The sequence below is a fragment of the Artemia sp. Qi Xiang Cuo genome, unplaced genomic scaffold (assembly GCF_049724085.1).
Source record: "Artemia sp. Qi Xiang Cuo unplaced genomic scaffold, ASM4972408v1 HiC_scaffold_23, whole genome shotgun sequence".
Classification (NCBI taxonomy): Eukaryota; Metazoa; Arthropoda; class Branchiopoda; order Anostraca; family Artemiidae; genus Artemia; species Artemia sp. Qi Xiang Cuo.
The window spans coordinates 5,898,272-5,924,093 of NW_028297432.1; the positions used below are offsets into that span (position 1 = coordinate 5,898,272).

The 25,822-nt window shown below is 37.4% G+C and overlaps 1 protein-coding gene across 1 annotated transcript in view; it reads right to left on the reverse strand.

Moving 5' to 3' along the window:
- The window catches only part of LOC148938992 (facilitated trehalose transporter Tret1-like), a 124,741-nt gene that overhangs the window by 28,469 nt on the left and 70,450 nt on the right, over nt 1–25,822 (reverse strand). Inside the window, exon 5 of the mRNA XM_089107382.1 lies at nt 7,328–7,522. Within this exon, the coding sequence (XP_088963508.1) occupies nt 7,328–7,522 (195 nt within the window). The remainder of the gene's footprint in view (nt 1–7,327; nt 7,523–25,822) is intronic.

Consider the following 25,822-nt stretch of genomic DNA (forward strand, 5'->3'; position numbering starts at 1 on the left):
GCGAGGCCCGGGCGAACCCCCCCGACGTGTCGTAACGCCACCCGAGCGCCGCAGATACGCCACCACCCGCAGAGGCGGCGGCGTTCAGTCGACTTTAAATTAGTTTTGCGGCAATTCTTTATTGCGTCAACCGCAAAGTTGGAGCTTTTCCTTCTCGTGTGGTTTAGTATTTCAATTTTCCTGATTAGAAATCAAGCAGGGCTTGCACTATCCCCGAATTTTGGGGTATTTCCCCGAAAATCTATGCGTCTACCCGAAAAAAAAAACAGTTCCCCAAATCCCCAAAAATCCTAGGGGTGGCACAATCACGGTGCCACCCCTAGCGATTTATCACCAGTGACTTTCCCTGCCAAATATTACTTTGCATACCATAATTCTTCACTACTCTCTTGTTCATTGATTTTCGTCTCTTTTGTTACTTTGCATAAAAAGCAGAGAGATGTAATATGTATTTTCAAATACTGCAATATACACAGTTCTTCAAATGTTGACAAAAAAAAAGTATCGTCTTTATTAAATGAGTTTAAATCATTTCGAATGCAGTTTCCCAATCGCTATTTCTTACATCATTCGTAGTCAAGAATTTCATTTTCAATTTGAATAGAATTATAGAACGCATTCACTATTATACAGCTTCACAGCTTCAGCCTTTTGTTGGATTTTGAAATTGACAGCCGACAGATTGTTTCTACAGCTGAATTGTAATTTTGCATATTTTTTTTTTTGCTGTTTTTAGATAAGATTTTCTTAATGTTTAATACTCAATTATTGAACGCCTGGTAGAAAATACAATCTTCTTTATAAAAAATTTAAACCCCACCCTCAAAAAAAAACCTTCGATTGAGACAAAATTTAGCTATAGACTAAGCTATTTACAAGGTTGGGGAATTAAAGATTGAACCAGAAGTTACCCCAAAAATATGCTTCATGAATGAATAATAAAGTATTGCCTATAGGAGGGGGATAGGGGGCTTTTATTTTATGATTATATGATCTCATTTTTTTTTATTGAAAACAGGGATATCAAAAGGATAATTATTTTTTTCATTTAAAGTTGGAACGGAAGAACGCTATACCAAAGTCACTGGGAAGCTATTTGAATGTATTGATAGACCCAGGGCACCCCCCATTAGGACTTGTTCATTGTCTTGGGTATTTTGCGATTTCTCATAGGCTACTGGCCTTATTTGGCTCCCTTTTAATTAGATTATTTGGATCTTATGCCATGGCGAATCTACCACTCAGTTTTCCAATAAATTGAGGTATATCTGAATAATTTCGACATTTTTGTTGTTGTCTTTGTACCCCTTTACTCATACCCTCAATTCAAGGAACACTAAGCTATTTAACGTTATTTTGCGTGTTTGTTTGAACCATATAATGACCTAGGTAATTATTAAGTAAATTATTTTTCTAATGAAAGCTGAGACAGTATCATATCAAGGTGGTATCCAGAGGGGGGGGGGGGCAGGGAGGTATTACATTTAAATGATAATAGCTCAAAATTTTATTTATTGAAAGCAAGGATCCCAAAAAGTAGATTTTTTTTTATTTAAAGCAGAGACGGCATCCTATCAAGGTGGTATCCAGAGGGGGGAGGGGGTATTGAGCTATCATATTTAAATGATAATACCTCGATTTTTAAAGCAGGGGTGGCAATAAATTAATTTTTTTTTATTATTTAAAGCAGAGACGGCATCCTAAAGGTGGTATCCAGAGGGGGAAGGGGGGTATTGAGCTATCATATTTAAATGATAATACCTCGATTTTTTTTAAAGCAGGGGTGCCAATAAATTAATTTTTTTTTTATTGAAAGCAGAGACGGTATCCTATCAAGATGGTATCCAAAAGCGGGGGCATAGGGAGTTATTATGTTTAAGTGATAGTACCTTGATTTTTTTTATTGAAAGCAGGGATGCCAAAAAGTTGAAAAGTTGACAAACTTAACAAGATTTTCGGGAGTTATACTTGATACAGCACTTGCATGGTTCTACCGTCCAAAAGGAAAGGGACATATGCGTCCAATCTGTTTTTTTTTCTTATTGATGAAAAGGGTTTAATTTGAAAACATTCATTCATAAGTACCAGGCACAGTCACACTAAAACGAATTGGTGTGACGAAAGCTATATCGACATCCCCACCTAACGTTGCGCTCGAGTGACAATGGCACCCTTGGTCCAGTACCCAAGCTACATTAAAAGGCCAGGTCATAATAAAAGCTTTCAATTTGGGAGGTTCAAGGAGGAGTCTTTGACAGTCTTATGACCTCAGGGTACTAGATGTTGCAACGTTCTTAGGTATCTACAGTGGTTAGAAAATTCAATAACCCCACAAATGATTACCAAAAATATGCACAAATGCAACATTTGGAATATTATAACACTTTTTTCAAAGCTTTGAAGAAAAGCAAAAAGTCTAGATACCCCTAAGTACGTTTGAAAGCTATTTTAAAAAGAAGCTCTTTGGAGATTTCCATGGATATGGCCATAGCAGAAGCTTTGAGCCTGGGTGGGGATCAAAGAGGAGTCTTTGAGTATTTTAACCACAGGTGACTTATTGTTGCGACTTTCTTAAATTTAGTAATTCTTGTGAGCATTTGGAAATCAAAGCTTAAACTCAATAACTGATACTAAGGGCCTAACATTTTGCTTGGATTAAAAGTGACGAACTAGGATGAAAATTTCAACATCTTCCTAGAGCTATTATTTCATTTAATTACACTTAAAACGGATGAGCTTTTCATTTTTTACCTAAGAAAATAGCTGGCACTTCATTTTTCTTCAAAGCGATTAAACAATTAAGTGTTTTTTGTGTCATTGTAATTAAAGTGTTCTCGTGAAAAGTGTTCATCATCTATTTTTCAATTTGATAAATTTACTCACTTTAGATGCAGTTTATAATTTGACTGATATTAGGTATTTATCATTTTATAATTTGGAATGAATCCCCAAAAGAAAAAATGAATAATATCCAAAAGAGCAGCCAAAAGCAACAAAAAAAAGCAGCAGTTCAGCCTTAGCCTCCATTATATATATTCTATAAAAGAAGCCAAAACCCACTTTAAATGAATTTTTTTTTAAATTTTTATTAAAGACCAGTTTTTACTACAAGAAAGGCTTTTTAGGAATCCAAAAGAGCAAAAAAAAAAAAAAATTAATATAAAAGTCGCCCATTTCAACTGTTTTAAAGGTGAAAAAACAGATATAGGCAAAGGGCATTATTAAAAAAATAAGCTTCTAAGTTCAAAGTTATATTCAAAGTTTTTACCCTGATAACTGACGAATTTTGTGATACGGTATTTGAAGTTTTATATGCAGTAATGCTCGATGAAAAAAAACTACTAATTTTGATAATTATTCATGTTAATAATACATAGCTAACTGATACTTCAACTACTCGTATTATGCAAGGGTTCTGAAACGCCACTGCCATTTCGTTTCTACCAGATTTCTACTTCTCTTGATGAATAAAGAAGAAGACCAGTTTCCAGCCAGCGACTTGTGAATTTTTGAACTCATGAATGGGCTCGAATCTGTTGTAAATTTAAGCTGTGATTTGCAAAAGACTGATGAGAACATTAATGTTTGCGGTCAACATTGACCGCGCCGGGGGCGCGCCACCGATATCTTACCGGCGGCGCGCCGCCAACGTCTTACCGGCGGTGCGGTGCGGCGCGCTGTTTTTGGCCCCGCCGCCACCGGTCGTCCCTCATTGGTGCGGCGCCGGGGTCTAACTACAACACTTTAGCGCAAAGAGCGGTGAATTGAAGAGGGGTCAGGCCCCGTCATATACAGAACTCTGTTGGAAGTTTTAATGTCGCTCTTTGCTACCATTTGAAAAACTTGTTTCTTTAAGCTTAATTTGAATAGAAAACCAATCCGTATCATAGGTTTTGAGCATAGATGCGTGTGTACTTCTTTTTAACCCCATTTTCTTAATTGCCAAGGACAGTGAAAATGAAATCTGATTGCCCGAATTGGTTCAATAGAAATTTACACAATAATATATATCTTACTAAGTAAGGAATAACCAGGAATTCAATTTTTAAGGAAAAAGACATCTATATGCGTCAAATAAAAACCAAAAACGCGGATAAAGAATCAGCAAAAAATAAGCTAAAAAACATTGTACCTAACAGCCTAAGAAGATGTAGCTTTAATTTGTAGGTGAAAAAATATCTCCCCCCGAACAAAACACCTGTTTACATCCTTGCCTGGATGCCATAGTGCCTTTTGAATGGGCTCCTAAAAGTTTCAACTTAATAAACTTAGATGCTCCTGAGATAGCATATATACGTCTTTTTGAAAACCTGAATGCACATAGTGTCTTTAGATTTATATCAACCGATCCCCATCATTCCCTAAATGCTTTAACTTAATACCCTTAGATGTTCCTGAGATAGCACATACACGTCTGTTTGACAACCTAAATGCACATAATATGTTTTGATTCAACATTCCTGAAAGTTTCGAATTGATACCCTCAGATGTTCCTGAGATATTGCAGATACGACCTTTTGACAACATGGGTGCAGATAATGCCTTTGGATTTAGTTCAACATCCCACTCAACATTCCCTTAAAGTTTCAACTTAATGCTCTTAAATGCTCCTGATATATTACAGATACGCTTTTCAGACAACATGAATGTACACAGTGTCTTTTCATTTAGTTCAACGTCCATCTCAGTATTTCCTGCGAGTTTCAGCTTAATACCCTTAGTCGTTCCTGGGACATTGCACATACACCCTTTTGACAACCGTATGTCTTTTGACATATATTTACAATTCTTTCATTATACCCTGAAAAATTCAAATAAATAGCCTTATCCATTGCTGGGTATTGCATTGTACGTTCTTTTGACAACCTGGATGCACGTTCTTTTTACATACCCTGAAAGTTTCAACTTAGTACCCTCAGTCGTTCCTGAGCAATTGAAGATACGCCATTTTGACAACCTGGATGCAAATAGTGACTTCTGATTTAGTTCGTCCCCCCCCCCTCAACATAACCTGAAACTCTCATTTTAATACCCTTAGCCTTATTGAAGATCTAGGATCAGGCATACTCCCCTTTCCCAATTTTAAAACCTATATGTAAACAATAGTAAACAATATTGTCTTGTATATATACTTGTATATTTAGACCTTGCCCCAAGGGCAGTGGGGGTTATGTTATCCTTGGAGGCATAGTTATTGGACCTTTCAACTACTCCCAAAAAAATTGCCACCTAAAAATTTAGATCAGATGTCCTAGGGGGTTGATGGAGAGATAGCTAAAAAGGGCGTTAGAGGGGGCTGATTGCCCTCCAATTACTTTTGACTTTTAAAAAGTGCACTAGAACTTTCAATTTCCTATCAAACGAGCTCCCTTTGAAGTTTCTACGACAACTCCTTCCATACGAAGTGCCTTGTTGAAAAAAATAATAATAATAACAATACATTGAAGCCATTTCACTCTTTGCTTAGGCAATAGGCCTACTATTGCACTACCTTTGATGTTAAACTTGAACAAAAAAAACGGGAGTCGAAGGAGGGAGTAGTAAACCTCCTTCACAACATATGGTCCTAAGACTACTCAAACACAAGGTCCACTTAATTTGAATAAGAAACATGTTTAGAGCACTGTAACACTTTAGCATAAAGAGCGGTGAAATGGAGAGGGGCGAGTCCCCCTCATATGCGGAACTCTTGTTTTAAGTTTTAATGTCACACTTGACTCTCATAGGAAAAGACATCAAAAATGCAGTTTTTAGCGGAAAAATTTATTCAATTTTAGAAATAATTTATTTTAGTTACAAAAGATTTTTAACCCAATTAATTCCCTTAAAAATGAGCCATTGAACAACTCTCTACGATGTTCCAGTGCCAAGCTATCTGTGGAAAAGAAAGAAGAAAAAAGAAAAAAATATGCAATTTTTGGAGAATAACGTGGTTAAAGTAAATTTTCTTGATTTTCAAGCCAATATACTTTCTTTGTTATTCAAGCCAAAGGACGGTATGTTTCCTATATAAGGGTTTCGGACAAGGCGGTTCTAATGGTGTACTTTTTTTTCGATCTGCCTCCTTTTTTTAGGAGTTAGGGTTTTTTACATTTCTTAACATTGGACGTGATCGTCTCTTACTAGGTTACTAGCTACCGCTGCAACCCGCATTGCTAGCTACCGCTGCAATCCAGATTTGAAAAACTTGTTTCTCCAAGTTTAGTTTGGATAGAAAAACAGTTCGTATCTTAGGATTTGAGTATTGATGCGTATCTATTTCTTTATAACCACATTAGTACCATTGACAGTGAAAATGAAATCTGATTGTCCAATTGGTAAAATAGAAATTTACTTAATAATATATATATTACGAAGTAAGGAATAACCAGGAATTCAATTTTTAATAAAAAAGAGATCTACATACGTCAAAAAAAAAACAGAAACGCAGAAGAAAAATCAGCGAAAAATAAGCTAAAAAAACATGGCACCCGACAGCCTAAGAAGATGTAGCTTCAATTTGCAGGTGTAGTAGTCTTTCCAAATCAACAACTGTTAATGTTTAATTTTTACGGACGAAAAGTGTTGTCAAATTTGGCCAATTAGTTTTACTTATTTGTCTTCACAGTTCAACGCGGCATCACAGAAAAAATATGGGACTAATTGAACAAATGAGTGAAACTAGTATAACTTTGGGTCTTTTCCTTTTTACGGTCCAAAACAACACCTCCATCTGATCTTGTTTTAAAGTATTTTGCCATTCACAAATTATGTCTCAGCTGGGGAGGGAGTCGGAGCTCCCGCAGAATGATAGAGAAACCCATTTCCTGATTTCTTCTGCAATAAGGGAATTAAAATCCACATCAGGTAAATGGCAATGAACGGTAAATAGAGAGTGACCTTTCGAAAAAAATAGGAACTTTAAAACAGACAACAATATATGCTACAAATAATTTAATTGTCATTAATAATTCAAAGTTATTAGTATACGAAACATTGCATAATTTTAGAAAAAGGGAATAATAGCCCACGCAGGAGTGTGAACCTTCTGAAATTACAAAAAAAAAGAAAAGAAAAAAAATCTAAGGCCCGGCTGAAGGAATTTAAGACTATGTCTACAAATATTTCCTTTTGTCGGCAGACTGTCCTTTTTTTCCCCTGAGTAACTCGCTTGTAAAAAAAAAAGTCATTCTTGCTAAAAAAAAATATTGTGCGCTTTAAAATCATTCCAGCTTACTAAAATATTTAGGTGGTTCTCCTAAGGATCTTATTATGATTACCACCTCCTACCCCTATCGATGAGGTCAGGCAAGATCATTATGCAACCAAGTGTTAGGAAGTGCATTACCTGTATGTAAAAGAAGGCTCCCATTGCTGACAGAGAAATAGCCATTAATGACCCAGATAAAAGTAGAAGGATTCGTCGCCCTGCCCGGTCCACAAGAAACATAGCCCCAAACGTTGCAATTAACTGAACAGCACCAACTATGATCGTTGAATCATTCTTGTCAATAGTACTACCAGAAGCTTCAAAGATCTTCACCTGAAATATCGTAGCAATGATTATAGTTGTATTATTATGAATATGTTGTATGTAAAGTGTATACCCGTATCATTTTACATGAATCATGGTTGCAACGCCAGAGCAACCAAGTAAAGAACGAATAGTAACCCATAGTAACCAAAAATTTAAAAAACCTGTTTTTAAACAAAAAACCGTCAATAAGAAAAGATTGCCATTTGAAGCTGATTGGAGAAAGGTAACTGCTATTTCGGCAAATCTTATTGGTAAAAGCTTATTGCGAAAACTGATTTATAGAATTTTCAAAAATAGTCTAAAAAACCCTCGAAAATAGGGTCAGGACAGAAGGGAAATGAACCACTAGAACCACAGCAGCCCAAAAACTCAATATAGGGAATGACAGTCATCCTCCTACCTTGAGAAACATGAAAAATCCCTTTTTTTGCATAGGACGCACTAATGTGTCCTTTTTCTTTATTTTTATTGGAGCATGACAAGATGTTAATGGGCCCATTTGGAAGCTAATTTTTATATTTACATGCTCTTAATAAGTGACAGAAGTTAATGTTAAAATAAAACGTAATTTTTGACAAAAAATTCATCTTCATAAACATGACGAAATAATACACGTATCTTTTGACCAAACGACGCTGCAACCTCGATAATATTTCACAAGCATCTTTTATAAAGAACGAATCCTAGCCTATAGAAACCGAAAATTTAAAATCACGTTTAAAAAAGTGTTAAGTGAGGAGATGTTGCCATTTGAAGCTGATACGACTCTTGGTAACTACAGTTGACTCTCGATAACTCTAACCTCGATAACTTGAAATCCTCAATATCCCGAATTATTTCCAATCCCCTTGGAAAAACCTGTCTAAGTCGAAGAAAAAACTATGCATAACTCGAAATAATTTTGAAGTTATATTTTACCTTTGTCAGTCAATGTGACCAAAAAATTACGTTTATATGGAAATTCAGTAGATAATTCAAACTTAATTATCACTTTACCTCCATAAGTCGAAGTCAACTTCTGTATCTCGAAGTTTGGAGACCCAATCATTAGAGAAAATAACACTTCTCCAAATGCCTCAAGAATTTTAAAAAGAGGCACAATGTCACTTTTAAAAAAGTTTGTGGTGAGAGAGCGTGTGTGGAAAGTAATGCTTGTGATAAGTGGAAGAGCTCGATAAAGAATATTTTGAAGGACTAACAACCAAAAAGTGTTTTCAGTGCTGATGAAACACTCTCGTACTTCAAGTGCGTCCCTGATGAAACCTATTAATATAAATATAAAAAATGTCACGGTGGCAAATACAGCAAAGAAAGGGTTGCAATTTTATTAGCAACTAATACAACAGGATCAACCAAGTTAAAGCCCTTCGTTATCGGTAAGCAAAAACTCGGTTCCTGGGATATTGCGAATGTGTCCTTTTGACAACCGGGATGCATAAAGTGTTCATTGATTTAGTTCAACACGCCCTGAAAGTTCCCACTTAATATTCTTAGCTGTTTCTGCTATTTTGCAGATACACCGTTTTGAAAATATGGATGCATATAGTATATTTTGATTTATTTTAACACCCCCCACAACATTCCCAGAAAATTTCATTTTACACCCTTTTAACAGCCTGGACAAACATGGGTCTTTCCATATATTTTTATATTCCGTAAACACGGCCTGAATGCATCAACTTAATGCCTTAAGCCATCACCAAGATATTAAAGATAAACTCTTTTGACAACCTAAATGTTCTTAGCGTCTTTTGGTTAATTCAACATCCCCCCCCCCAATATACCCTAAAAGTTTATACTTAATAACATCAGCCGCCCTAGAGTTACGTTGAGGGGAATGAAGTATCTTTGATTTAATTCTAGCGTCTTCTATTTTTTATGTAAATCGCCCACAAAATGCCCTTAAAATTTCAGCCTTAGGCATTACTAAGGAATTGTGGATATGCCCTTGGAACAACCTGGAAACACACAGTGTATTTTGGTTAGTTCAACATCTCCCTGAATATACCTTGAAGGTTTGGAGTTCATACCCTCAGCCCTAGTAGAAAGCTATCTTATACTCCGAGGGGGGCACCATATATGGGCATAGAGTCCCTAGGGGAAATGGATTTCTGAGAAATTGATTGCGTAATCGAAGAGGAAGTGGATTTCCGAGAACTTGATTGCGTAATCGATCGTGAATGTTATGATCCAGAAATAGGAAACAGTATTTGTTGTTGTTGTTTTGGTCAAGTGTATGCTAGGGGCGAATGTCAAGAGTTTCCAGGAATAGGAAACAGTTAGATCACGTGTTTCCTTCTCGGCCAATCAGGGGGCTGGTTACATCTCCTTTCTCAGCCAATCAGAGTGTTGGTTACATATGGTTTCCCCATTACATAACAATTCGCCCTTGAGATTTCGTATATAACGGACATGCATTGTGATTAAATTATCAGAAACTATTGTGACACAATGGATAGAACAACTGACATAATTGATGAGCTTGAAGCATTGGCAACCTCAATTTACCATGTAAGTTCCGTTTTAGTACATTTTCATTTTTATTTTCAAAATAAAATTATTTTCATTGATCACCCTCCTATTATATCTAATATATCGATTATATATATCTCCTATTATATATATCTCTAATATATCTAATATATCTCCTATTATATCGATTAGATATATTGGATCACCCTCCAATATATCCCAATATATTGGATAATCCAATATATCACCCTCCAATATAAGTCCCCCCTCCCCCACAATACAAAACACCACCATGCTATCTTTATACTCGATAGAAAACATGAAAGGTATTCTTTTTATTACCTAAACCATCCTCAAACCCCCCCCCCCCACTGTTTTTACAACGATAATTCTCGCAATAGAAATAATTCTCTTTTTTGATAAATTTGGCTTTTCTGTATTGTAATCTTTTCTCTAACTGATATCCGTCGCTCTGTTGTTATTAAGCCGCTCTGGTTTTGACATAAGGCTCCAGCGCGAGGTTAAAATTAGCTGTCACCCTTTTAAAGCACTTCCTGTAAAAGGTTTCTCAGATCAAAATGGTTTGTTTTTTTCCATCAAATTAAAACAGTTTCATGCAGACAATTGCAATTTATAAAGCGCAGGCCTACGCAATCTTTATTTGGAAAAGTGAAACGAGTTATTTTCAAATTAAGGTCTAACAATATATTTAGGACATTGGTGAAAGGGGGAGGGGAACATGCCTCAATTCTATCGCCATCCTTTTAAAATGAAAAACAAAACTGTTTCTTCGCGTTAGGGCAGTAAGAGGACCGAGGGTTTCTAAGAAAAAAAAGATAGCTTTATTATGTGTACATTTACATCCAATATTGCAATTTAGGCATATAAACTGCTAGGCTAACAATCTTTTTTCTATTTTAAAAGCAAATAGACGGGTAACATTAAAAAAAATTTCTCAGCAAGGTAAAAATAGGGGCAGTTCTTGCAAATTTTACCTATTGCTTTGCTTTTGGCGTAGGGGGGGCTTTCTTAGTGATAAATGCGTTCTAGACAAAATTATGGTTAGTTTGGATGGGGATACTAATTTTCCTTCTGTAAAAAGGGGGAAATTATTTTCCATACTAACTTTTTTCTCTTCTTTTTTAAGGCCAATTATGAAGAATGTATGCCCCCTCCATCTAAGAAAGCGAGAGAGGACGAGGCAGCCCCCGTACAACGGAGGGAGATGGCTGAAGCATCCAAAACCATATCCTCTGCGCAACCTTCGAGGTCTATGGCCATAAGACATGCTGGTCCCACTCAAGCCGTGGCCCAAACTGCGCTGGATTGTGACATCGCTTGCACATCCGCTCTCCGTGGACCTATAAGAGCTGCCCCACCAACACAAGGTCCGCCGATGGTACAGCATGCTTCGCCTGGGCCTTCGGGCATTCAAATACACCCGGAATTTGCGAATGTGAGCATTTTTTTCCTACCTATATTATAGAAATATCTAAAAACAAAACTATTTTTCAACCTAACATAAACTTGTCTCAGAGATATTAAAATATTAACCCCTCGCCCCCCAACCATTGTTTTAAATTTCTCTGCCCCCCCCCCCCTCAGAGATATCTAAATATAATGTAATTTTTTTGCAAAGAAACCGCTCTTTTTCTAATCTTTGCTATTTTCTCTGTTGCTATCTCTTCGATATCTCATAATAATATTTTTAGGTAATTTCTAGTTTACTACTATCTCTCTCCACTATGAAAATCAAAATGCTATTTTTCACAATTGAATATTATAGTTTTAGGGGAAGGACAGAGATTATCCCATTTATCTCTTTGCACATATGGATTCTAATTTGCGTAATATTTTTGACAGCTTTCAACCTTACAACTTGCCAAGATTTTAGGGGGAAACATTGACAATAAGAGTTAACGGTTTCCCATTTAATTGTATTTTCCTGCTGAACAGTCTTGGAACAGAACATACGCGGCTTACAATAATTAAGCTATTGAGTCATAGTTCACAACCTGTAAGGAATTAGAGAAACGACTTATGGTCTAACAATATTTTTTTTTAGGACATTATGTAAACGGCTGGGAGCCGCGGTGGCGGCCGGGAAGCACCGGTGGGCCCGGGATGCGCTGTGGGGACCCGAAAAGCGCCGCGGGAAGCGCCGGGGAAGCGCTGCGATGGCCGGCTCGGAGGGGGGAGTATTAAATAATGGAAATTGGGAAAGGGGATGGAGTTGTTTGAACAAAATCAAATTGTCAATTCTATGTAATGTGTTTTAGATTTTCGTTAAGTTGGATTTTCTTTCTGTTGAATTAACCAAATGCTACTATGTGCATACTGCTACTAAACACATGTAAATAATAATCCAATTTTAAAAATAGGGTGATTTGAACAATTTGAAAATAAGCTATTTTCTTTGATAGATTACATTGGTACCATATTCTTTGTCACCGTCCTCATCGATTGAAGAAAGAAGTCCTGAACTTATCGAATGGGCAATAGAGTTCATTCACGACAATCCACCAATCAGTGAATGGTATGGTAATTCACTTGAAATACCTGAGAATATTGACGATTTTTTAGTTGATTATTTTAATGTGGATTATAGCGCAGTTAAGCAGGGGGACTTACCTTTGCTGAGTCCAAACACATTGCGGCTTTTGGATGATTTTATCCGGGATTTAACAGGCAATCCTCCTCTAGCCCCCGATAGCCTACTTCCACTTCAATCGAATGAAGTGAATTCCCATACCCCAAATATTGAACAATGTGGAGGGGGAGGGGGTGGTGAGAATATACAAGAAGGGGAGGGGGAGGATGACAATACCCAATTTACAACATTCCCCGATTTTCAATTGTCAAATTCGATTTTAAATGCAATAGTTGTTTACACTGCGACTTTTGGGGACCCGTTTAATTCACTTATGGGGGGAAAATTTGTGTTTGATCCCGTAGAAATTGTGCATGACTATGTAGATAAAATTCGTGCACTGCTGGAGAACCAAATTCAATTGTGGGGAGTTAGGGGTTCAATTAAGGTTTCTATTGTTTTAAAGGTGTTTTATTTAAATGAGGGGAAAAGCGAAGTTTACCACCACTATATACACTCCGAGATGCGCGTGATTTATCCGAATTTAGAAAATTTTGAGGGAGTTTTTTGCGAGTGGGTAGGACAAATTATAGCGAATCTCGATAAATTTAACTAAATCGTTAGCGGGTCTGTAGTTTTATTTATTGAAAATTTAAGCGTTAATATTTACAAATTTAAGAAAGATTTTATTTTAAGAGGGGGGCATAGGGATAAGGGTACAGTTTTAAAATATAATCCAGATCTAGAGGGATGTAAAGGTGTCCAGCGGATTTGTTTTGAAACAGATCAGAGATGTTTCAAGTATGCTTTCCTCATATCAGCTTTCCGACCTTTGAAAGATGAAGCTACCAAGACTAATTTAGATAACTGGGCTGTGCATGGGAAGGAAGGGTTCGATTTTCTCACTGTAGATTTCTCTTGTTTAGAAGGAAAATACCCAGTAACGCTACGATCTATTGATATTTTTGAAAGGGCTAATGCCCCACTGAATTAAAGTTGCAAAATCACACAAGGCATTGTAGACGGCATGGCTACCAGACAGTGGAAACGGTTTCAGGGGATAGAGCCATTTTACGTTTTACATATTTCCAAAACACCCTCATCCAGTGCAACAAAATATCTTCAGACTGTGAAGCTAAGCTGGTGGAGGTAAACGATCCCCGATTTCCAAACCGAGTCAAAGAACATCAAGCTATTGCAGTGTCCTATACTCATGCGCAAAGAGACAGTTCTAACACCATGCGGTTGTTAGAAATAGTAGAAACAGTGGATGAGGACGAGTGCATGATCAAGGCACTGTCTAAACTAATTGTCACAGCTAATGGTGCTATTTCTCGTTTGAGAAATACCCATTATCCATTGGTGTTGTCTGCAGAGGATCGTCTCGCGATTAAAAATAAAAAAATATGTTGGGTTTGTAAGGGGAAGTTTGAAGAGGGGGATAAGGGGACTAAAGGGAAAAGAGGGGGGAGGGGGAAAGTTAGGGATCATAAGCCCTTGGGGCAGGAAATATCTTCGGGGGGTAGTAATTTTATAGGGGGTGCGCATCAATCGTGTAACTTAAATGTTAGCTAACAGTTTTTTTTTCAGTTTATATCCACAGCTCAAATTACGACTTAAAATTTATTTTACCGGCACTGGCACGTATGCACTGGGAGGGAGGGGGAGTAGATAGTCCATGGATGAACAGTTCATTTACCTATAACATTATTCCCAAATCAGCCGAGAAGTTGTTGCTTCTCGAGCTGAAATGGCAAGCAGTGGATAATGGGCATACGTGTTGGAATAAAATCAGGTTTCTAGATTCCTTTAGTTTTTTCCCCAAGGCATTGAGTCAATTGATTCATTGCGAGTGGGTAGGTCAAATTATAGCGCATCTCTATAACTTTAATGAAAATGTAAGCGGCTCTGTAGTTTTATTTATTGAAAATTTAAGTGTTAATATTTGTAAATTTAAGAAAGATTTTATTTTAAGAGGGGGGCTTAGGGATAAGGGTATAGTTTTAAAATATAATCCAGATCTAGAAGGTTGTAGAGGTGTCCAGCGGATTTGTTTTTAAACAGGTCAAAAATGTTTCAAGTATGCTTTCTTCATATCAGCTTTCCGACCTTTGAAAGATGAAGCCTCAAAGACTAATTGAGATGACTGGGCTGTACATGGGAAGGAAGGGTCCAATTTCCCCATTGTAGATTTTTCTGGTTTAGAGGGAAAATACCCAGTGACGCTACGATCCATTGATATTTTTGAAAGGGCTAATGCCCGACTGAAATAAAGTTGCAAAATCACATGAAGCACTGTAGACGGCATGGCTACCAGACAGTGGAAACGGTTTCAGGGGATAGGTCTATTTGACTCTTTAAAAATTTCCAGAACACCCTCCTCCAGTGCAACAATATATCTTTGGACTGTGAAGCTAAGCTGGTTGTGGTGAACGATCTCCGAATTCCAAATCGAATCAAAGAGCATCAAGCTATTGCAATTTCCTAAACCCCTGCGCACAGAGATAGTTCTATCACTAGACCGTTTTTAGAAAACGTACAAACGTTGGATGAGGAGGACGAGTGCATGGTCAAGGCACTGACTAAACTAATTAGCACAGCTAATGGCGCTATTTCTCGTTTGAGAAATACCCATAACCCAATGGTGTTGTCTGCAGAGGATCGTCTCGTGATTAAAAATAAAAAAATATGTTGGGTTTGTAAGGGGAGTTTTTAGAGGGGGATAAGGGGACTAAAGGGAAAAGAGGGGGGAGGGGGAAAGTTAGGGATCATAATCACTTGTGGCAGGAAATATCTTCTGGGGGTAGTAATTTTATAGGGGTTGCGCATCAATCGTGTAACTTAAATGTTAGCCAGCAGTTTTTTTCCCTGTTTATATCCACAACTCAAATTACGATTTAAAATTTATTTTACCGGCACTGGCACGTATGCACAGGGAGGGAGGGGGAGTACACAGTCCATGGGTAAACAGTTCATTTACCTATAACATTATTCCCAAATCGGCCGAGAAGTAGTTGCTTCTCGAGCTGAAATGGCAGGCAGTGGATAATGGGCATACGTGTTGGAATAAAATCAGGTTTCTAGATTCCTTTAGTTTGTTTCCCAAGGCATTGAGTCAATTGATTCAAGTGCAGAAAAGCGACAATTTTGATAGCTTTCCCTTGCTTAAACAGCATTTTCCAGACAGTGAAATGTATGACCTGTTGACCTGCAAAGGTGTATACGCATAAGACTATTACTCTTCTGGCGCTCGCTTAAGCGAGGTCAAACTACCTCCAATTGAAGCTTTTTACAATTCACTGACCAGCAGTGAATGCACAGCCGAGGACTATGAGTTTGCCAAGAAGGTGTAGGCTGAGGGGAATTGTAAAAATGGGTGGGATTATTGTAGACTGTACTTGGCCAGTGACGAACTCTGTTGGATATAGTCTGTAAGAACACAGACCAAATCTATTCAGAATTCGGGTTAGATATAGACTACTATTTTGCCAAACCCCATGTGGTGATGGATTTGATTTTAAAAATTAGCAGGGAGGAAATAAGACTAATCACAGATGTAAATCACCACTTTTTTGTAGAGCATTCAATGAGAGGAGGGTATGTTTTTCATGGGGACCGCGTCTTGTTAACCGATCCGAGCGGACAAAAAAGCACCCGTGCAAAATCAAATGCAGTGTTCTTGGACATGAACTCATTGTACCCCTCGGCAATGTCTCACTACTCTTTGCCGTGTGGGAACTATCAATGGCTTGAGAATCCTTGTGAGTTACCCGACATTACCACCGTCGAGGACAATGGGCCATAAGGATGGTTCTTTGAAATTGACGGTCACATTCCTCTAGCGCTTCAGGATTCAGTCAAAGATTTTGTTTTTCCCTGTATCAATCGACCCGTGAGCAGGGACTCATTGAGCCCCTACAATCGATCATGGGTTGAGGATATGGGGATGAAATGGAGTCTGTCTAAGCAAAAACGGATTGCTGATTTTGACCCTAAGGAGAATATCGTTGTTCACCATGTGCTTTTGCACTGGATGGTGAACAATGGCTTCAAAATCACCAAAATACATAGGGTCCTGCAGTTTAATCAGAAACCTTATTTAAAGACGTTTATCGATACTTTTGTCGATAAACGCTCTAGGGCAAACTCTAAGATAGAGAAGGAATTGTACAAACTCATCCCAAATTCAGCGTTTGGCAAAATGTGTGAAAGCGTACGTAATAGATCTCACTGCGACGTCGTGACTGACCCTCTAGAGTGTGCACGAATTATTGCCGATCCTAATTTTACATCGTTCACGAGCAGAGAGGCTGCTATGGTTCTTCTACACAGACGAAAGCGAAATGTGGTAGTGAACAAGAATATAGCGGGAGGTAGTTAAGTACTATGAATTTCCAAAAAGCTCATGTTGTTGTTTTTTTACAATGTTTGCAAGGTGCACTTGCCACGGGAGGGGAAGGTTGAAGTTTACTATGGGGTTTCAGATTCTCTGCTGTTAAAGGTAAATGGGGCCGAGGATTTATTGGGTGATTTAGAAAAGGGGAACACATCAGCTCGCGGATGGATTTCACCAACTGGAATCCATCCCTCTACCCCGAGGTAGTGAAACGTCAAGCCCACAACCAACTATTAATGTTAAAATCAGAGACGGGGAATGATTTGATATCCAGGGGGTGTTCCCGGGTCCTAAAGTTTATTGCGTTAAAACTCATAGTGGGGATGAAAAGAAGGCGTTTAAAGGGGTGCCTAAAAATTTTGTAAAGAGCAATTTCAACATGAGCGTGTACAGAGACTGTGTAGAAAGTAGCCTAGTGCCGAGAGCACAAGTGGTTGCAATTCGCTCTCTACAGTATAGAAATTATACTGTGAGAGTGGAGAAAAATGCAATGTCGTGTATATCTGACAAATTCTATGTGCTTAAGAATGGTGTAAGTGTCCTGCCTCATGGCCACTACCGTATTTCAGACCGAGTTGAATGCATAGACTATCGCAATCAACTTGGTCTGGATAAATTAACCTAACCAACTAACCCAACCACTAACCAACTAACCTTCAACCCATTCATAAATTAAATGCTCTAACCCGTTCATAAATTAACTAACCCAATCTAACCCAACAAACCCGACCACTAACCTGCAGTGACGACAACTATTGTACTGTTTCGCCCCGCGGCTCCCGGGGGAGGGGGGGAGGGGAGGGGGGTCTTCCGCGGCCGGCCCCAGGGGTTGGGGGGTCCCGTCCGCAGCCGGCCTTCGGCCCCGCGGCCCTGGCGGGGGGGGGGTCTCCCCATTTAAATTCATAATTTTCAACTGTGCTAGTTCATGTTCCAAGTGTTGTTTTTTCAAGTGCTGTTTTCAAGTGTTGTTGTTGTTGTATAGAAAAGTATTCATGTTGTTGTACAGAAAAGTGTGTTACTCTGTGCTAATGTACATAAAGTGTTCATGTTGATGGACAAAAAGTGTTTAAAGACAATAAGTGTTATTGTTGATGGACAAAAAGTGTTTTTATTTATGTTGTACATAAAGTGTCATTTTTATCATTGTTGTTCATGTTGAACAAATAGAGTTTTCATGTTGCAAAGAAATGACCATGAAATATTGTCAGGTTCTTGTTGAACAAGTGTTATTTTTATCGTTGTTCATGTTGAATAAATAGAGTTTTCATGTCGCCGAAATAAATGACCATGAAATATTGTTTTTTTTGTTGTTACTCTTGTTAACGTAGATAGATCTATTGGAAAATTACTATTACTGCTACTTATTCATTGGGCACGTATGATTTACAGTTAGTTATAGTCCGACTGTTATCAACAGCAGCAGCAGCAGCAACATGTATCAATTTAAAACACCGTTCAGATCGTTTCTGTGTGGGCCCTCAATGTCGGACAAAACAACACTCTTAACTAGAATAATTAGAAATTGTGATAAAAATGTTTTTGGGAAAGCCGAAAAAATCTACTATTGCAATAGTATTTGGCAAGAATCCTATTATCAAATAAAAGCAATTGCCACAGCCATACCAATACCATTCATACGGGGACTTGATGTTTTCAATAGTATTGAATCGAACTCGTGGTTGATTATTGTTGATTTGGCTGAATCCATTGAACAGTTCTCACAGGAAATGCTACAACTGTTCACTGTTCGCTCCCACCATGAACACATTTCCATAACCCTATTTCTACACAATCTGTTTCATCAGAGCAAATGTATGCGAACCCTTGCTTTTAATTTCACTATCTATATTATCTATCGAGTTGTTCGTGATGCTCGCTCATAACTCTCAATAAGCAAATATACCCCGGCGCCCCAAAATTTCTGCTGTCAGCGTAAACTAAGGCGACTAGAAAGCCCTATGGCTACATTTTGCAGCGTCTTAATCAGAGCACACCTGAGGATCTACGTGTAGTCACCGACATTTTCAACAATGAAATTACAGTATATCTTCCGGTGAACAGTAGAAAAGGCTATTAGTTGACATTATGACACTGAAGAAACTACACAAACAACGGCATTTATTTTCTGTTTTTAGGCACATCAAAACCCTCGCCCAGCACGGCCTTACTTAAATTTGGGGTTAACAAAGTTTTCATGAATGTAATGTGGAAAATTTGTTTAAATTTGACCCAGGGCAGTGTTAAACTATTAGAAGTAGTTCCATAGCAGAAAAAGAAACAATGATCCACAGAGCGTACCTTAGCTTGTAAACACAAGGGAAAAAATTTAAAAGAAAACGCCTCCTTCAAGCGGGTGATAGCTTTTTCACACTTTTACTGCCAATAATTTCAGGACTTGTAAACAGTTTTGAGAATGGCTAAACCCTATAAATTGACACAATTTGAACTTGTCCTCTCGCCCGTCGAACATTTTGAAGACAATCTAAGCAAATTCATTAATGATGAGAATATTGCCGATGACAAAAAACTGCTTTTACTTCAAGATGCATTGCGACGTGTGGACAAACATAAACCATATCGTGAGAGACCCACCGCCGCCGCCACTGTTACCAATCCCTTTAAATAGAAATCCTCTCCTCAAGATACTGTACAATTAAAGAAGAAGGACTTGAATTCGATTTTGTTAAAAACTAGGAACTTTTTGGTGGTCTCCTCTCATAAAAAATGTAAAATAGTATTATCATTTCTCATACTGGAAACTGCTGATGAACATTAGGTTCAAGTTGATAACTCATGGACACAAATTGTATATCTGCGAAAAAGTTAAAATCTAGTTGATATTATTTTCGATATGGTGACGAATCGTAAAGGACTTTCCTTTGACAATAATCTATGCACCTTTCTAAATGTATCAAACTTTCCCAAAAGTCTTATTGGCAATAAGCAAATTCTAAAGAAACTTAGAGAATATAGTCCCCCACCAACACCAGCGCCATTTAAAAAAGAAGAAGAAGATTCAATATTTGGAAATACTACTAGCAGCAGCAGCAATGATTTTAAACACCTGTGGCTGCTAGTCAAAAGCGAAGACGAAATGATTCATCCTCCAGTGTGCAAAAGGGGAGTGGTCATTATACTACGTGTTTACGTTAAAAATGGATGAAGTTCTTAAAAGTGTCTATGAAAATATTGGTGAAGCGGGGAGTTTAAGTTCTTCCAAAACGATTTCTAGGGCTGTCTGCCGTACCAAATTGAAAAATGCACAAGAGTATCTAGAGAATTAACCGAGCTACACACTGCACCGGAATCATAGGCTTCATGGCAAACAATATCGACAAACTAAAGCCTTTTTCCCCCTGCATATAATGCAAACGGATCTTTTAGCTTTAGACGCAATTCAGTAGCGTCACAATGCACCCAACACAAATATTCTGGTGGCAATTAGCATCTTTAGTCGTTAAGCCTGTGATAGTCCATTAAGGTAAAAGACAGGAGTTAAAGCTGCTCGGGTCATTGAAAAAATTCTTGAATGGGATTCTTATAGAAAAATTCGATCGGATAATGGCAATGTATTTGTTAATCCCCATGTGCAAAAGGTTCTATTGAAATATAATACAACACTTTATCATAGTCCCAGCCCGATAAAGGCAGCATTGGCTGAACTATTATTAAGAACGATTCGTCTATTAATTTCAAGATATTGTACACTGAAAAATACACCTGCTTTTATTAATGATTTAGATAAAATCATGCCGCTACACAACCATTAACCTCGTGGATCACTGTCCAACTTGCGTCCTCGGTATGTTCATTGCAATGAAAATACATGAGACAATTTTGGATAGAAGTTTTCCAATGGTGGAAAAGAAAAAAAAATGTGAAGAACAAATTCAGTATGTGTAATATTGTTCAAACTAATAGAACCAACAATATGTTTGAAAAGGGGAATTATTTATGGAGCACTGAACTTTTCAAAGTGTCCAAAATTCTGGACACCGAACCCACGACATATCGACTGCGAGACATCAAAGATGATGAGATTCTCGGCGGTTTTTATGAATATGAACTGCAAAAAGTTAGAAACACTAGTGAAATTTATCAAATTGAAAAGATATTAAAGAGTCGAACTCGTAGGGACAAGAGACAGTTACTTGTTCGCTGGCTAGGATACAACTCAGATTTTGATTCTTGGGTCAGTGCTGAAGACATTAACAATGCCCAGTGATTTCTATGTGACTTTCATGTCCAATGTTTCTGATCCTCTCTACAATGACTTATATAGAACAAGTGATTTTTGGACGAAACTCTCCCCCACCATCAAATTCGACGACGGAAAGTATGAAGTGGCTCTTGTCGACTGTATTCTCAAAAATACCTATGACATCCTGAGAAAGGATCGTAAATATGATATAAAAATTAGACCCTATGATTGACCGCTACCACCTTCAGGTGATCAAGAACTAATTCAAAAAATCAATTGGATGAATTATCCATATATTGAATTACCCTATGAGGAACTCACCTGTATGAATGATTTATGTCGTTCTATTAATAAAAGAATTTCCGCTCGGAAAAAAAGGAGCTTTTCATTTCAACTATTCAATGGAGGAGGGCAAGATCTACATTAGTTCACCTATTGCCAGCGAAAAAGTTATTCTCAATGATAACCTAAAGGATGTTCTTGGCCTTAAGCTCAATATAATCAATAGTAAAAGTGCCGGAAACAATAATTTCATTTTTGCTGACTACCCACCTGCCTTCTCCATGGACACTTGTATATTTCTCTACGCTTCATTCGTGGAAACATATCGGGTTGGTAATTCAAATGTTCCCCTCCTAAGAGTTCTTGAACGAAAAACCAATCAAGAACATATTCACCACTACAATATAAAGCATCTTCAGTATATTGCCGTAAACACTTCCTATTTGGAACTCTTTCAGTTAACACTAAAAACTGAAATAGGTGATCTCACTGCAGTTTTAAAGGGTTTGGCTTTGAGTACATCCTATTTTCGTCCCATCCTTCAACAACAACAAGATGTCTAATAAAAAAGTGGCATTCATTTGTCCTGATATTGACTACAACGTTAATACTCTTGGACCAAGACAACAGGGTCATGGAATGGACTATTACAAAGGTCACTCGTCAATGTCTGGCTACGGTATTGGCAGTTGGTTTGCTAAGCTCTTTCGCTCTGCACTACCTCTGGCTAGAAAATATCTTGTACCGGCTGCGACAGATTTTGCATCCTTGGGGCTCTGGCAAGGATTTTAAAAAAAGTGCTTCGGACAATCTCAGGTCCAGTGCGCGAACCCTTGGCGAGAGATTAAAACAAAATGGAAAAGGTTTAAAAAGGTCGAGAAACACTGCATCACTCATCAGTCTCCACTCAGGTCGGAAACGAAAGACATCATCCCTCTTGTCAAAGAAAAGAAGGAAAAAGCCGACACGTAGTGTAAACAGAAGAAGAAGCCCCAGGAAGAGAATTGTTAGATCAAAACTAGATTTCTTCTCTTAAGATGTCCTACTCACCACATAAGGATTCTAAACCTTTAATCACCTCATCATTTAATCTATTCAATGCAGAAAATGTTGATGTGAGTGTCAAGCTTGGATACTATGAACAATTTTATCCACAACAACCCCTCTCTAATAATATCCACTTTCAAATTTATTCCAATGAAGACTACTTTATGGACATGTCTTCTTATAGATTTCCAAATGAAAGTCTGGAAATATCGGATAATACAATGCCAGTTCGGGCCGATGGAATATCCTATGAAAATTGTATATTACATAATCTATTTCGTCAAATTAGTGTCTACATCAATGGCACGCTGGTGAGCAGAAGCAACAATCTCTCAAATTATACAAACTATTTGCAATTCATTTTGATAACACCCAAGTCATGCAAGGAATTGAGAGACAACTCCAATGGATATGTATATATTACTAATACTGATAGTAAAGATGCACTTGAAAATGCTACAACTAGCGAATTACATCTAGTTGGAAAAATATATCATGAAATATTTAATATACCCCAATGGCTGCCGCCCAATGTTAAAGTGGATACAAAACTGACGCTTGTACCCTCCAATTTCATACTGAGAGAAGAACTTGCTGCCAATCCTGATGTAATTCTCTCCCTCACCTCGGCAATACTTCATGTACGCAAACAACAGGTCATGAGTTCTGTTGCTTTTGCCGTGGAAAAACTGAGAGCCAATGGAAATAATATTAAACTACTTGTTCCTCACACAATCACTAATCAACGTCATATTGCCATGGGCTCACGCACCTTCACCGATTCATCCTTTATCAATGGTGAAATTCCGTCAAAACTCACTTTGGTATTTGTAAAAAGTGCCAGTGCAATAGGATCGTGGACTGAATGCCCACATAAATTCGAGATGTTTGGACTTTCATCTCTTGTGTGCAAAGTAAACGGCATCCCACTCTACAATCTATCTTTTGATAAATCCTATAGGGAACTGTATGAGTTGACCATGCAAACCCTAGATCATGACTCTCAACTATTTGAAAATGGTATAACCGAAGATATGTTTGCTAAAACACATGGTATCATTGTACTAGATTTGTCTGGCACACAGGATATGAGTATAGTACGTACGGGGAGTGTGCGTTTAGAGTGTACATTTAAGGATCCATTGGCTGAGAGTACTGCACTAATCTCACTAAACCAATATGAAACCTATTGGGAAATCACTCCCGAAGGCAGTGCTCTACTAGACTTGGCGCCACGAACACCAGTCAAAAAGTCGGTGTATTTAATATGGACCCCTACATGTCCCAGTACAAATCCAATTGTGTACTCTCAGACTCTCTAGGGAAAATTCAATGTGTCAACAATACCTTGATTATTGTTAATAGCAGTCCATCGACTGTGCTGACGGGTCATTGGCTATGCATATTTCAAACAATGAAGACGATTGAATTTTTTGATCCTCTTGGTCTACCCTATACATTTTAAACACCCCACATCAGCAACTATATTGAGAGCGGTGGGAAAACTATTATTCAAAATAGGAAGAGGGTGCAGGATCTAACGACTAAAAGCTGTGGCTTCCATGCACTACTATATTTTGTGTTCCGATGTCGTGGCTATACTTACAAGCAGTTTCTCCACATTTATAGTGACAATCCACGTCTGAATGACTTTCTAGTGGAAAATATCCTCTCAGACCTATATAGTATTGATTTCAGTGCCCTAAGAGTAAAGTGCTTAAAAAATGTTTGTGAATTTGTTTATTAATAAAATGTATATATATATATATATATATATATATATATATATATATATATATATATATATATATATATATATATATATATATATATATATATATATATATATATATATATATATATATATATATATATATATATATATATACAACAATGTCTTTAAATCTTCACTTTAGATTTCTTCTTCGGTGTATAGGCAACTGTCGTGAACCACTAATGTTGGTAAATCATTTTGATTCACTGTACATTGATCTTGATTGACTGCAAAGTCAGGGTCACATTTTCTACAGCATAATGTAACTTCACTCTTGGTATATCTCTTTGTATAGTCAATAATACAATTTAAATTCATATTTTAAAATTCACGAGTTTTAATCTGTCTATTTGAAGCAATATCACATACAGTGTTTTCAAGTGGTGAATAACAATCGGTAGCCGCCAAATAAAAATCACTTGGTTTATAGTCATAATAGGTAGTGTCGTTACAACGATGACGTAGGAACCAAATTGTCTTGTTACCCCAACAGTTGAATCGTAGACCTGATTCCTCTTCCCAGAATAATTTAAATACACGACGATACCAATCTAGTAGAAATAAACTAAAATCACGTGTAGGATTCTTTGCAATTATAGCAGGGTAAGTATTCTCCCACTGATCACATTTGTCATAGTGACAATTGGAGCACAGGTGCCCTCTAGGGTGAGATTCACAAATCTCTTCAAGACATAAGTTACATCCTTTAATTTGCAGTACATATCCTCTAAGTAATTTACAAGGATTACATAATTGGCACTTTTCACTAAAGTCATCGATAATTGTGCAATTTTCACAGTGAGTCAAACTGCCAAGAGTGTACATGTACAGTGGACATATATAGAACATTTTTTTCGGTTTCCAATGTCAACTCACTCGGAGCTAAAACGAAACTGATCGTCCCTGTCGACGGATAAATTGAAGGTGGAGGAATAGGGGGAGTAGCTCTGTGACGTCACCTCTTTCGAATGGCGGGGGAGCCATCTACATTGAATCCATTGGCAATGTTTTCAAAAGTATGTCCAAAATAAGATTCTGCTTTTTTCCAATTAATATATCAATAAATTGACTATAACCATTTGAGTCACATTTTAAAATTTTCATAAACTAGTCCCATGGGGGAGAATTAGTCCTTATTATATTGTCAAGTGCTCCCTGACGAGACAATATCCTGCGTTGAAGATATAACTCAAGAAAATCGTCATCCAAAATCAAATTTTTTTCCATAAATACTAGATTTGATCTAATTCTCTCTTTCTCAAATTTATTCCTTTTTCAATCCTTTCACTCTTACTGCTGACTCTAGACTGACCCTGATTCGTTCGCCCTAACCTAACCTGACCAGAAAAGAAAGGGAACATTTTTGATTTTGAAACAATTTTATTGAATAATTACAACAACAACAATACTAAGCATGTACAATTAGCGATACAGTTTATTGTCATCGATATGTTTCACTAATGCACTTAAAGCACATTGAAGTCTATTCACATGTGCTATATCAACTTTTGCAGCGAAACATAATTAATCCTCCATTCTAAATT